This window comes from Colletotrichum fioriniae, assembly GCF_027942845.1.
Source record: "Colletotrichum fioriniae strain IMI 355084 chromosome Unknown scaffold_11, whole genome shotgun sequence".
NCBI lineage: Eukaryota > Fungi > Ascomycota > Sordariomycetes > Glomerellales > Glomerellaceae > Colletotrichum > Colletotrichum fioriniae.
The window spans coordinates 777833-790796 of NW_027076847.1; the positions used below are offsets into that span (position 1 = coordinate 777833).

The window sequence follows — 12964 nt, forward strand, 5'->3', positions numbered from 1 at the left end:
AGATTTGCTGCCTGTTGATGATCATCAGAGACATAGCAGCTGCCAGCTATTACAATAGCAATATCGCTCTGTTACGCTATGAAGTCGTCGACAGACCCGTCATCGTCATTGTCAGCAGTCAACTGCTGGGCATGTGCTGGCCGCCACTGCAGCTCAGAGATCCAAGCCAAAACGTCCGTCCGAACAGTCAAGCGGGAAGGAACAAACAGAAAAGAAAAGCAGGGCCGAATCCTCCCCTCTCACGCGGACGGGTACACACGTTCAGCAGCCTCAGCTGGCCCGCAAGCTGCGCCTGCAACAAAAAAGACGAGACGAAGAAGAAAAGAAAGGCGGAGGGGGAAATAGGCAAGCCCGAGCGAAGGTTCATCCTGTCAGGTAATCCATGGCACCAGCGGCGAAAAAAAAGTTGCAACGGACGCCGGTGCTCAGGCGTCCCGTCGCACAAATCATGTACGGACGGGTACCTGAGTTTCTGTACGCTCACTGTGGTATTACTGTTCTTTGTTGTGCTCGCTCTGTATGGCACACACTCACACACGCACACATTTTTATCCCAGGCTCATCCAAAAGCATTCTTGGGTGGTTCTGTCTGGGATGGCCGTATGCACGCCCATGCGCGTGACACCCTGGTAATCAGCGTCAAACACACGGTCCCGACGACAGCAGGCGATGAAAGAACACACGCGGGAGGAGAGAAAGACGCTGTTCTTCATTTACTATGGGAGCTGCCGTGTTGTGTGGTTGTACGGCAGATAACCGTGAGCAGAGTAGTTTTCCTTCGCGTCTTCGCTTTCGCAACCACGAATCACCTCCTATACTATTTCAAACCGAACCGAACGGCACATTCGGCAGATCGTACACGAGCAGAGAAGATTCCACGGTTGGAAGCGGCCGATCGGGATGCGATGCCCATGAGAAGATCGCATCCTCGAACAGCGAACAGCGCTCAGACTTTCCAGAACACAGGTATGTCTTCACAACTCAATGCCGCTGTTCATAACTCGCCGTGGTATCATCAATGATGTAGCGAGTGTATCAAGTTATTCACCGCCTCCCCCTTTTCCATACACACCGTGCACAACATCAGATTTATGAAGGCCCGCGCGATATTTCGCAGGCGACATCGCACACCAAGAGCTCGTGGTGGTGTGTCGCATATGTGGAGGATTAAATTGGAAAGTGGATCTGATCACTCGACGGCTCGCGATAGCGTGTACCATGAACAGTTCGTCAAGTTGAGATCATGTTACGACAAGCTGAGGCCTCCCACCGCTTCATCTAACAGACTTCAGTCTCTCCAAACTGTACTCAGTACCGCCAACCCCCGATACACCCCATGATCTGCACAGTCAACTGCGCCCCTGACGGTAATTCTTGTTCCTGAATTCTTGCCTAGGAAGACCCAAACATGGCTCACCCCTGTCGCACTACTGCGGATGTATCCAATCGACGCCAACGTTGGACAGCAGCGCGGAAAGACTTGTACCCAATCGAATCTGTTCGGATGGAGCCAAAGCCAGGCGCGGCATGAAGCCATTGGATAACGGCCGCGTCAAGTTGTCGCTCAGCTATTCCCAAAACTGCCTGGGACCGTGGATTCTCTCCCCCCCGTTTTCCCTTTCTTCCATCCCGGTCTGTTCACAACTTCACCCCCGTCTCTCTGTGTGCCTCTCTGCCTCTGTGCCGCTGTGAAAGCCACGGACGTGTGGCCAGGGGACCCCTTGGCTGTTACCGAACGCTGCTGCAGGGCATGTCCTAGAGTCGAGGAGGGTGTCCGTCCCACTGTCGAAAGTTACGCGCGTGTGCCCTCTCCAGCTGGAAAAGTTGTGCACACACCAGATGGCAGGACGGGAAGCCATCCCTACCTTTGCCTAGACCTGCCCTAGTTTTCACTATTCACTACTCGTATGTACACTACACACTGCTCATGCCTACACTACCACCCTCCTCAAGGCTCTGTGGGCACGGGAGACAGAGCCTGAGAGGACGGAGGTAGACACCACAGAGAGAAAAGAGGAGTTGGTACTTGTGGTATTCTGGGTCTACACCCTCCCGAGCCCCCCGGGATGCCGCAAAGTGGACTCCTAATTTCGCTTTTCCTCCTCATCTCAACCCACTCCGTGGTCGTTTCCCTCTTTTCAACAAAACAAGCCGTTCCCTCCAATTCCACCCGCTGTCACTCGTTCCATTTCCTCCCCTCCCCCCCAAGTCTCTCCCTCTTCCATTGCCTTGCCTTGCCTTGTTACCTATCTTCCCAATCTCGCCAAGGTCTCCTCCTCTTTTTCCCTTGTTCATTTACCCTCTCCTTTCAATGTCATTTACTCGGTGATATCCTCTTTTTTTTACTAGTAAAAGAGAACAACGTGAAGGAAAAAGAACAAGAGGCTTCGTAAAAGCCCAAATCAACTCGCGAAGAAACCATCAGGAGGCCTGTTTGTGCCCACACATTCTTTAGGACTCGCCTTGTTTGCCGTACGACCCGAACACGGTCCTGCTTCGACCGACACACTCGCTCAAACCTCAACAACAACATCATCATCATCATCATCATCATCGTCTAACCCTTCCTCCGATCGACCGAATCACGATTCTCTCGACGGTAACGACTTATTAATCGAACTGGGTGGAAAATCGAGAGGACGCTGCTTGGAATTCGAAATCTGGGAAAAGCATTCGGTGGCCGACTGAACCACACCGAGGCACCAACCCCTGAGACCCGTCGACAACCCTCGAACCCGCAAGACCTGGAATCGTCTTCGAGTCCTGGAATCGATTCGAGACCATACCTTCATTCAATCTATTTTTCGTTTCAACGCTTTCGTTATACCCCCCCTCGACAACCATTATGAAGTACTCAGTAGCTGTTCTGGCCGCCGTGGCCTTTGGCTTCAGCTCAGCCCAGACTACCACCACTACGTCAGGATACCAGAAGCCCAGTGAGGCCGCGAGGCCAGGCGCCATCACCAATCACGGATGCTACAACACGTCATCAACGACATGGACGAAGTACCCCGTTGAGAATATCAGTACCGGATCATGCACACAGGAATGCCAATTGAAGCAGAAGAAGAACGTCGCTGCCATCAATGGCGAGGACTGCTACTGCGGTGACTCGTACCCGCCAAAGGTCGACGTTGTCGACGACAAGAAGTGCAACTTCCCTTGCCCATTCTACCCGGAAGAGGCTTGTATGTTACCCAACGTCTCATCCTTCAACTTTGGATCTAATGGCTAACCTTTGTGACAGGCGGTGGTGTCGATGACATGATGTACTACTCCGTCTTCAACACGGGTCTCAAGCTCGTCGTCCCCGACGAAGAGGTCGCAACCACCACAACCGCCGCAGCCACCACCAAGGCCACAACGACAACCGCCGCCAACGGCGTCGTCTCAACCGTCATTGAGACCCCCGTCGCGACAACGTCAGCCGCCGCGACCGAGACGCCCAAGAAGAGCACAAACGTCGCCGGCATCGCCGCGGGCGTCGTCGTCGGTGTCGTCGCCATCGCTGCCATCGTCGGCGCTGCCTTCTTCTTCGTCCGCAGGAAGCGCAACGCCGAGATCGAGGAGGAGCATCGCCGCAACGCTGCCGTCAACGCCTTCATTGGCGGCTCCAAGCCTCCCAGCAGCAGCGGCGTCTCCATGTCCGACTCCCGCATGGATCCTACCCTGGCGCACCGACGCATGAGCGATGGCAGCATTGCCGACAACCAAGATTACTCGCGGAAGATTCTCCGAGTAAGTTTATGAGAGATGAAATGTCTTAAATGAGATGAACCCTGGAAAAGCTAATTCCCTCATAAAGGTTACCAACGCATGAGCACCTCACGTCATGACGACAAACGACCTAAAAGCCTGTCCTGGGGCTTATTTGAATTACTTCTTTCTACACAATTCTGGCATCAAAGGCGTTTTGTGGTGTTCAATCTCCCGACGCTGGCTTACTCGGGGGCGTCTTCCGAAAAAAACGACCAGTGTCGTCGGAGTTTCATTTGTATCATGGTGTAGGGTAACATATCTTGGGAAATTACGATATGGGTTTTTGCGTTGGATACATCTATCAAATCTCTCTTGTTTTGGACACACCATACACAAAAATCCGCCCTTTCGGCCACGACCTCCCTCCCTACGCCGTCCACTCCTTTTGCAACTATCTACAATTTAGACAACTTTTGGATATCACAACCAACCAACCAAACGGGGGCTTTCGTCTCGAGACATTCCCTCTTCTACCCCCCTTACCTACCCTCAAATTACAACCCGCCACTACCATAACACCAATACCTTTTTTAAAAACACGTCACCCGATCCGCCAACCACTTACCACTTACACTGGGTTCTTTCGATTCTACCGATGGGAAGGGGTTGGCAGGCCGAGGTCTTGTTCATCACAAAAAATACGGCGGCAGTTGAATAAAAACCTTGTTGAACGACATTTCATGGAAAGAGTCGTAACGGAGTATGATGGCGTACTTCCCCTTCCCATCTTGTGTATAGTAACCATGGCACCTTCATATTATGAACGCGAAGGGGCCTACGCCTTGGGAAGGATTGTTACACGGGCAGAGATCTTCAATATCATCTTGGATAAAACAGCTTTGGCCCTCCCTTGGGGTGTCCGCGTGAGAAGAGAGAGATTTGGCCAACTTGGGCTCAACTCGATGGGAGCAGGAGATAGGAGGCTGGTGCGGGAATTCTCTTTTGGTTGATACAGCGTGTTCAAAGTTAACTCGGGTTATGGAAATGTGGCGTATTAATCGAGCAAAATATCCAATGACCTCATATTTCATCACTTGGCCCCTCCTAATCGCATTGACTTGAACGAACGGCCCCGTGAAGGAACATTTGACAGTGAGATGGCCGTGAACTTGCAGTAGGACATACTCCGACTGCCGCGTCTAGTCACTGGGCGTTCTTCCGAGCGCCGCCCCCGAGCTCCGAGCACGCGCCGTTTGTGTGTGATCCGGCTTGAAGAGAGAGTGTGTGACAAGGTCACCTGACATTCTACAACGGGACTGCAGCCTTTTCTCCCCTACCTACTTACTCTGTTCCTCCCTTGCAGACTGAGGTGCAGTACGGTAAGGTAGTGTAGCCGACTGCCAACTTTTGAGCCTGTCCGTCTCCAGCCTTCTGCCAACATTTTTAAGCTTGGGCAACAAGATCATACCTTGTTTGCGGTCTGCCCGATGAGGGGGGGGCAGGATACGCATACTCGAGTGAAAAGGCCTCCAGCACGTGGGCATCGAAGACTTTGGGGGAATAAAGACAGAGATTGGGATTGGACGTTGGCTTGTGCTTGCACCACTGGCTGTTCAGTGTTCAGCCTTTTTCTGTGGTTTTAGTGTGGGTGCGCTGGGGAAAGAAAATTGGGGATTGGGTGTGTCAAGTTTAGGCCCCTGACGATCATTTTTCGGGATTTTTTTTTTTGTCGCTCTTGGTGTGTGTGTGGTACTCTGTACATACTGATCGGTCCGTTTGTGTGGTTTGTGAACAATACGTTTTTGGTCGAGTGACTGGGTCAACCAACGCCGATCCTTGGGACCTAAAACCAGTCACATCACGGAGACTAGCCGCCCGAGGTTGACACGTGGGAAGCGAAAAGAGAATAACTTTCTTAGCTCTAGTATGTAAGATCTCGAGTCGTCTCAGTTGTGTTGGTTGGTTCTTGACTTCTTTGTGTTCGTGGAGTCCTCGGGCAGCGAGCGGTGTGTTTTGAGTGGGGTGGTTGGAAGAGAAACAAATGGGCGAGGTGTTGACGCCTGGAGGGGATGTCCCTGACGGTGATGATGCCCATCCCATCCGTTACAGCTCTTAGCCTGACGCCATTTGCAGTGTCCGAGTCGAGAGAGTGTCTACCCTCACCCTTGCTTGGATCCTATCGATTGGTATTGGGGATGGCTTGTCGTTGTTTCAACAAGTGACGAATGATCATGGTCGGCCTTTTTTGGGGGCTGGATATTGGGTTGAAGTTTGACCTCTTGAAGTATCGGGAGTTGCGGACTGGTTGTGGTTCTTTGGTAATGACAACAGGGCTGGCCGTGGAGACTGTGGAGATTTGCAAAGTTGTGGACATCGTGTGGGTTTCTTTTCTGGGGAATCGTTGAAGTCTCTTCCCCTCCTCTAGGCTCTTCTTTCTTCACAGTGAATTGAGCTTGGTTCCAAAGGAAGAGATGACATAGTTGCTAGACTTTGGAGGTGGTTCTGTGCTGCTTGACATATGTGCCGTCGGGCACTACCACTTTCTGGTACCGAGTACAGATCCTTTCCCAAGTGCCGGGTTTCGCGGTGTGGTATCCGGACGCTCGGGATGACGTCGTGATGGGGACACCGGGGCATGAAACGTCGTTGCTTGGTCTTTAGGTCGACGAGGGCTGGGAAGATGTTTGGTAGCGTTATTCGTCCGACTTATATCGTATCAGGTCTGCCGTAGGAAGGAACGGTATTGCAAGCATCAGGTACCCAGTCCTTCATCGCCGGTAATCAATCGATGATCGGTGAGGAGATTTGGGGACGAGTAGATGGAAACGTGATTGAGGGTATACGAGAACTCAAGATACTAAGGTAAGTAGGTAAGGATTGACGAGCTTACGAGGATTTTGTGAGAATCAATCAGTATATGGGGACGACAACACAAAGCGGCCTTATTTCCATCTTGAAATCTCTAACATCGGACTGAAAGAAAGACCATGGAGATTCTGATATTGATCAAAGCTAGATCGATGTTGGCTGCGTTCACCTATAGGGTTTCTATCTCTGGAAGATGTGCTGCCACATGTTGAGATGGCTACAGAGCTGTTCCGAACCTCGCACATATCAACTCTCGGGTTCATCAGAAAGCCTCTGCGCGGAGTTGTTAGTTAGTAACGGAAGTCCTTCCTGCTCCTGTGATTTTGAGGCTCCTGTGCCGTTTGAAGCCCCTTGATATATTTACAAGATAATATAAGGCGCATTTCCTCGTCCACTTCTGCCGTGAAGGTCACATCGGCAGGGGACTGGCGATCGTCGGCAGTGGCCCGAGCAGACGACAGATTACTAGGAGAGTAATATACTAGGGAACGCTTATACAACTCCATATGCATGTTCGAGAACATATACTCAGGGAAGTGGTATTGGCCCTCCTTCAGCTCCCAGGGCCAGTCTGGGACCAGGAAGAGCTGGACTTTAGGGGGTTGATCTTTGGCCTTGTATAGGAATAAAGAGACTTTAACATCCTCCGGCAGCGCGTGCAAAGACACCTCGATGATGCCCCTAAAATCTTCAGTCTGAGCTTCCCCCACGAATCCCCGATGGACGGGTTCCCAGAGATCGCTTGGCTCGACCAAGAGAAGCTTGCCACTTCTGTTGAGGTAGTCTCCCGGAGGCCACTCCAGCTTGAAGAAGTAGCCCGGCCGCTGCTCGAGTCTCCGGCTCTCTGAGCTTGAGACCGTCTTCCTGACGCATATGTCGATGAAACCGCCAGAGGGCCGCCCCTCACTCTCGTAACGGCAGCGCTCTGGCGTCGCGCGGACCCAACCCTCGGCGGTGAAGACCAGGCCGATGTGAATGCGATGTGAATAATGACAAATTTGGCAGTGGCCTTATGTTACAAAAGGGAGAGACCAAGTGGCGCTTGCCTCCGTGTCCATGCCCAAGAGGGTTGTAAATCGGACGCCTTTGTTGGTGATGGAGAATTCGATCCGGTCTGATGTAAGTCCGTTGTATCGCCTATAATTGCTGCAGAATATGAATTCCGCGGGTTCTTTGGCAAATATGCCTCTGTACCGCTGTTCTTCATCAACTGCTACCCAAGCGAAAAGCGACAAATCATCCGTGCCCTTGGCAATCTCTTCCTGGAGCCGCTGGAAGGCTTTGGGGCCCTCGCCGTAGATCATGGGCATATGGATGTCAAAGAGCCCGAGGAGAGAGTAGGCATGATCCTCGACACGTGTCGTTCGGCGATGTGCTGCCCAGGACATCCTGACGGCGACGGGAACAGCGGATAGTTCCTTCTCGAATGTCAAGATTTCGACATCGATGTTGGTTATAGTAGATAGGCACACCGGCCACTCGTCCTTGGAGAACCTCAACGCCCACCCAGCATCGTAAAACTCCACGACAGTCGGTGCGATGAGCTCCTGCAGAGTCCAGCCGCGACTGAACCACTTACACCTAGACAGGTCGGATATCTCATAGACCCCAGGTCCAGTGCCGCCAACTTCCGGGCGGAGATCCGAGACAAGTACCAAGCAGACCTTCGCCTCCTGGTACCATCGAAACATGGAGTTAATGGCTTCGCTGAGCTCGGCGCTGCTGGACTTGTCGATACAGCAGGTGTCGACCCACGCGTATCCCAGGCCCTTCTCCTGTGCAATTTCACAGGTCTTTGCGACCTTGCCAAAGCCTGCCTTGCTCTTGGTCGTCGTTGCCATAGCGGTGGAGGACATTTCCTGGAAAGAGACCTCGTCGTTGTCCCATGTGTGCGAGAGTATCGCGTACTCAACCTCTGATGGGTCCGTGAAGCTCTCAAGGGCGAGGGTCTTCGTATTGAGAAGCCACATTACTGAACAAATAAGAACGGTTCTCAACTAAACACTGCCGAGACGAGGTCGGACGGCAACGTTTCCGTCTGCGAGACGTTTTTCGCATAATGTTCTCTCTTCAAAAGATGGCTTCTCAGCTGAGGAAAAAAGAGGGGAAAGAAGGTGAAAGGTGCCCAGTCCAAATTTGGAAGTGTAGAAGTCAGAATACGCGACGCCGTTGGTCGCTCAACATAGCCTGCATAAGTCTCCCTCGATTGAACCACGGAAGTCTTATTGCGAAAACATCATGCGATCGTCCCTTTTGTGAAATGTTCTGTTCGAATTGACGGCAGTAAGCACGTGAGGCCGCCTTATTATGACGTGGTGACTGGAAATGTCAGCAACGCTCGCAGAAGCATGCTTGACCTACCTCGAGCCCAAGACCCCTCAGGGGTAACCGCATATATGGAGCTTGGAAACTTCATACTAAGCTGTAGCCGATGTAAGTTTTCACATAAGGATAGAGCACCGGAAGGGGACAGAATTGACTGAACGCCGCCGAGAATTTGGCAAAAGAATCCCTGTATTTTCTCAATCGTAATAATGTCGAGTTCACTTTTGATACGCCTCACTTTCCTTGCACTCGCCACGATGCTTTCGCCAATCCTTCCTCTGGCAGTCGGCACTGCAATACTTGACACTCAAGCAGCGCATACACTTCTTCAGAGCGGCGCCGTTCGTCGGCTCCTTGCCACAGTTGGTGCACCTTTCCTTAGGCGGCGTCATACCATTAGCGCGATAATCCTTGTATTTATTCGTGTCCACAATCTCCTCCACAAACGGCACAGCGAATGTCGGGCTAATGGCAATGCGGGTGGCGTATTTGGACGCGGTATCCCACTCTGGGAGCCCAATGAAGTTCTCTGGGAACTGCCCGCGGCCGCAGGAGCATAGGACGGGCTCGCTGGGTTCCAGAGATAGGGGTACGGTGGCGCCGGCCTTGCGGTACTCGCACGACGACTTGTGATTCCACGTCCGGGTACGCTCGGCCAGGGCGGGGAGGACCTTCTTCCAGAGGATGAGTTCCTCGTCGTTGACGGTGACAGAGGCCATCTCGAGCTCTCTCAGAAGCAGAAGGAAGGGCTCTACTTTCTTGATAATGGGGAGCGTGAACGGTAGGACTGCGGCATCGAGGACGACTGAGGCAGAGGCGGCATCGAGACGTAGAGCGGAGACGAAGAAGAGCATGTGAATGCCGCCGCGGTCTGGATGGTTGAGGCAGAAGAGGCCGGTCTGGCCGCCCTGCTGACCCGTGGAGAGCATGGTCATGGTGAAGATCGACTCTTTGAAGTTGACGCGGGGCGAGGGGGCGAGGTCGAGCCTGCTAGCGTTGATTCGCTCGCGCAGTGCTCTTTCACGGACCGAGAACTCGAAGGAGAGGAGAGTGTTGAGGAAGGGAAGCTCATCCTTCTTGGCGACGTTGATGACGGGGAGGCGGTCGAGGTTCAGGTGTGGGGTATTGAGATCGGCTGGGGTGTTTGAGAGACCTCGTGCAAGCTGAGTCGGGTAGACAAAGTCGGTGAGCACCGTGCTCGTTTCTGGATCGCTGCTAGGTTCGGCAAAGGGGGCGATAACTTCGACGTAGGCGGATGTACGAGCGATGCGAGTTTTCGCCTTGCTGGCGTCGATTAGAGTAGGGAAGGTGAGAGGATAGACCAGCTCCTTTTCACCAAACACGACGTTGACAGTGAAAGGAGACACTTGATCAAGGGTGATGGGTAGCTTGTCAGTAAGGAATTTCTTGCCCTTGGCAGACAAGATGTCGAGATGGCCAGTAATGGTTTCGATTCTGTCCTGTCTCTGTGATGCATTGGCGGTGAAGGATGATTCTGTGTCATTGCTCTTTTCGAAATCAGCTTCCGCGACGAGTCCCGCAGCTTCAGAAGCAGCCGGATATCTCGTCTGACCGGGCATGTACTTGGTGATGAAGACGCTATCCTCGTCGGCCAACTTGGCCTGGAAGATTCTGAGTTCGCTACCGAGAGTCTTGCTGAAGACGGCGATACTTTGAGCAGAGCTCAGGACCTCTAGGCGGACATAGGAAGTTTTGCGTTCCACCTGTAAAGCCGCAGCAGAGACGTAGAAGGTTGCGATGAGCGGAGATTCCCCAAGCCAACCTGCTGGGTCTGCATCGACGGTGACCGAGAAGTCGCTGGTGTTACGGTCACCGCTGGATTTGACAGTGCCAAAGATAAGCTGTACTTCGTCGTAGAAGTTGTGCCACTTGTGGTTGGCGTCTTCACCAGAAACCAATGACCCTCTGATAGTGGGAGAACTTATCTTGGCTTGGTCAGAGCCATCAAAGACCCGCGCAATTTTCGCCCGCGGGACAACGAGAGTCACAGCCACGACTTCTGGGACCGATGTCCAGGAATCGAACCCGCCGAGGTTACGGTTAGGCTTGATCTCTCCACGAAGCCAGTCCTCTGAGTCGACTCCTTGAGTATGCATCTGCACAGACAAATCTTGTCTAAGATTGCCCGTGAACATCAGGCTTCTTTCAGTGGATACCTTCTGGAGCAGAGATCCGCAAGCCTTTCCAAAATTGTCGATAGATAGACGTAGCTTGAGGTAATGGAGAAGGGAGACGAGGGTACCCCGGTGGAAGTGGGAGTAGGCCGTGTTGCGGATAAGCTGCGTAACGGATGACTTCGAAATGGACAGCAGCTTCATGGGGTTCTCGTGCGCGAAGACCTTAAGGTAGAGGTTGAAGAAGATGCTGGCTAGCGCCTCGGATTCGATTGCGAGGGGGCCGGAGGCATGGACCCCTGAGAAAAGCTTGCTCTGTTTCCATGTAATCCGACTGTGCACTTGAGCCACCTCGTCGCCCTTCGCCTGGATGCTCTTGGTGCTCAATCCGATCAGGATCTCGTCGACGCTTGAAACGGCAGTGGAGTTGGTCCAGTATTCGACTGCGCTTGCGCCTACCAGCAGTGATATGGTGGGCCCATGGCCGTACAAGAGGGTATCAAAGGCCTCTTTGGCGGTGCTTTCTCTCTTCAGAAGGGTTTCGGTGAAGACAGCCGACCAGGGGTGGGTTGTGAGCAAGGGTAGAGCCGACATGAGAATGTTTAGTGTGCCGAAGTGGTCTGCAAGGTTGGACGTGTCGACGGTATCGAATGCGATCGGAGCTGTTGACTTGGCGCCGTACACATCTTGGTCCAAGGATAGGACGCGGGCATCGAATTGGCGACGGTACCACCCGGCAGACGTCTCCTTGGAGACGACTAAGTGCTGCAGAGTGTGGCAGAATACAAGAGCTTCACTGGCGATAGAACGGATCACCAACTTCTTCCCCCGAAGAAGAGTCCCGCAGGCAGCCGCCCACTCTCGGAATTGTGTCTTTGCAGCCGAGAAAACCCTGGCCCTCTCATCCTGTTGGTCAGGCTTCAGAGGAGACTGGTCGGTCAAGGGGATGAAGGCCGCAGCAAGATGGAAGCCGAGGATAGGGTCGGTCCCGTAGTGCAAGAGGTGGTGTTTCGACAGTGAGGCATAGAAGAGGGGGTTTGGGTTGCTGACGGCACCGTTGGGTGTAGCGTCGGCGGACTTCCAGAACTGCTGAGAAGCTTCGGTGACTTCCTGTGCGTTTTGTAGTGCAGCAGGAGCAGCTGATCGCAAACCGGTGAAAGCTACAGCGTTGCCAAAGGCAATTCTCTTCATCTCAATAGAGTGTTTGAGATTGGCAGTCAGGGCTTCGGAGTTGGCGATGATGTTATCGGACGCAGCGGCATTATCATAACTGATCCAGACGGCACGAACGTCATCGAGGGTAGCCTGATCACAGAAGGGCAGGACCTTGCCGTATGAGCTTGCTTTCCATGACTTCAGAGACTCTGATGCTTTGAGCAGCTTCTTGACTTGAGATGATAGAATGTGTAGGTCTGAGCTGTCAATGTGAAGGTTGTAGTACAAGTTCCAGGGGGTATTTCCGGAGACATTGTTATTATCGATGAGCAGAGAGAAGAGAAAGATGTTGCGCGCTTCAGATGGTCAGCAAATACTCAATGACGAGTGCGAACCTTGAACATACCCAAGATAGCTTCATCGATGTCATTGACTGTGATATCCAAATTGCGACCAGCTAATGGCGAGTTAGTCGGGTGGATTTGTTTTCAGCAAGACCTATACAACACTTACGTAGTCCAATTTCATTGTAGGCTGTGTAAATGATGTTTCTCACATCGCCGCAACCAAGGAGTAGTAGACTGGCATCGACTCCATTAGGCAGGTTTTTGGCTAGGTTGATAGCCGGTGTATTGCCTAGCGCATAGAAGTAGGAGGTCGAGTTGGCAACAGTTGGGGTGAACATTGTAACTGAAAGCGAGCCTGGGAGGACTCAGAGGATGTAAATGTACTTGATAATGAAGGCAGAGAGGAGTACGGAGTACAGTCTCTGTATGCTTCAA

General features: G+C 52.5%; 2 protein-coding genes across 2 annotated transcripts; one reads left to right on the top strand and one right to left on the bottom strand.

Annotated features, from left to right (window-relative positions):
* Window positions 1–2845: 2845 nt before the first annotated feature.
* On the top strand, window positions 2846–3750 carry wsc1 (Protein SLG1; the record flags this gene model as incomplete). Its single annotated transcript, XM_053188773.2, has 2 exons — window positions 2846–3188; window positions 3248–3750. The coding sequence occupies 2 exons, from the start codon at window positions 2846–2848 to the stop codon at window positions 3748–3750; spliced, it is 846 nt and encodes a 281-aa protein (XP_053053539.2).
* A 3107-nt stretch (window positions 3751–6857) lies between these two features.
* On the bottom strand, window positions 6858–12867 carry N0V96_008841 (uncharacterized protein; the record flags this gene model as incomplete). The annotated part of the gene is made up of 5 exons (XM_053188775.2): window positions 6858–7514; window positions 7650–8539; window positions 9131–12538; window positions 12589–12639; window positions 12696–12867. The coding sequence occupies 5 exons, from the start codon at window positions 12865–12867 to the stop codon at window positions 6858–6860; spliced, it is 5178 nt and encodes a 1725-aa protein (XP_053053541.2).
* Between the last annotated feature and the right edge of the window lie 97 nt (window positions 12868–12964).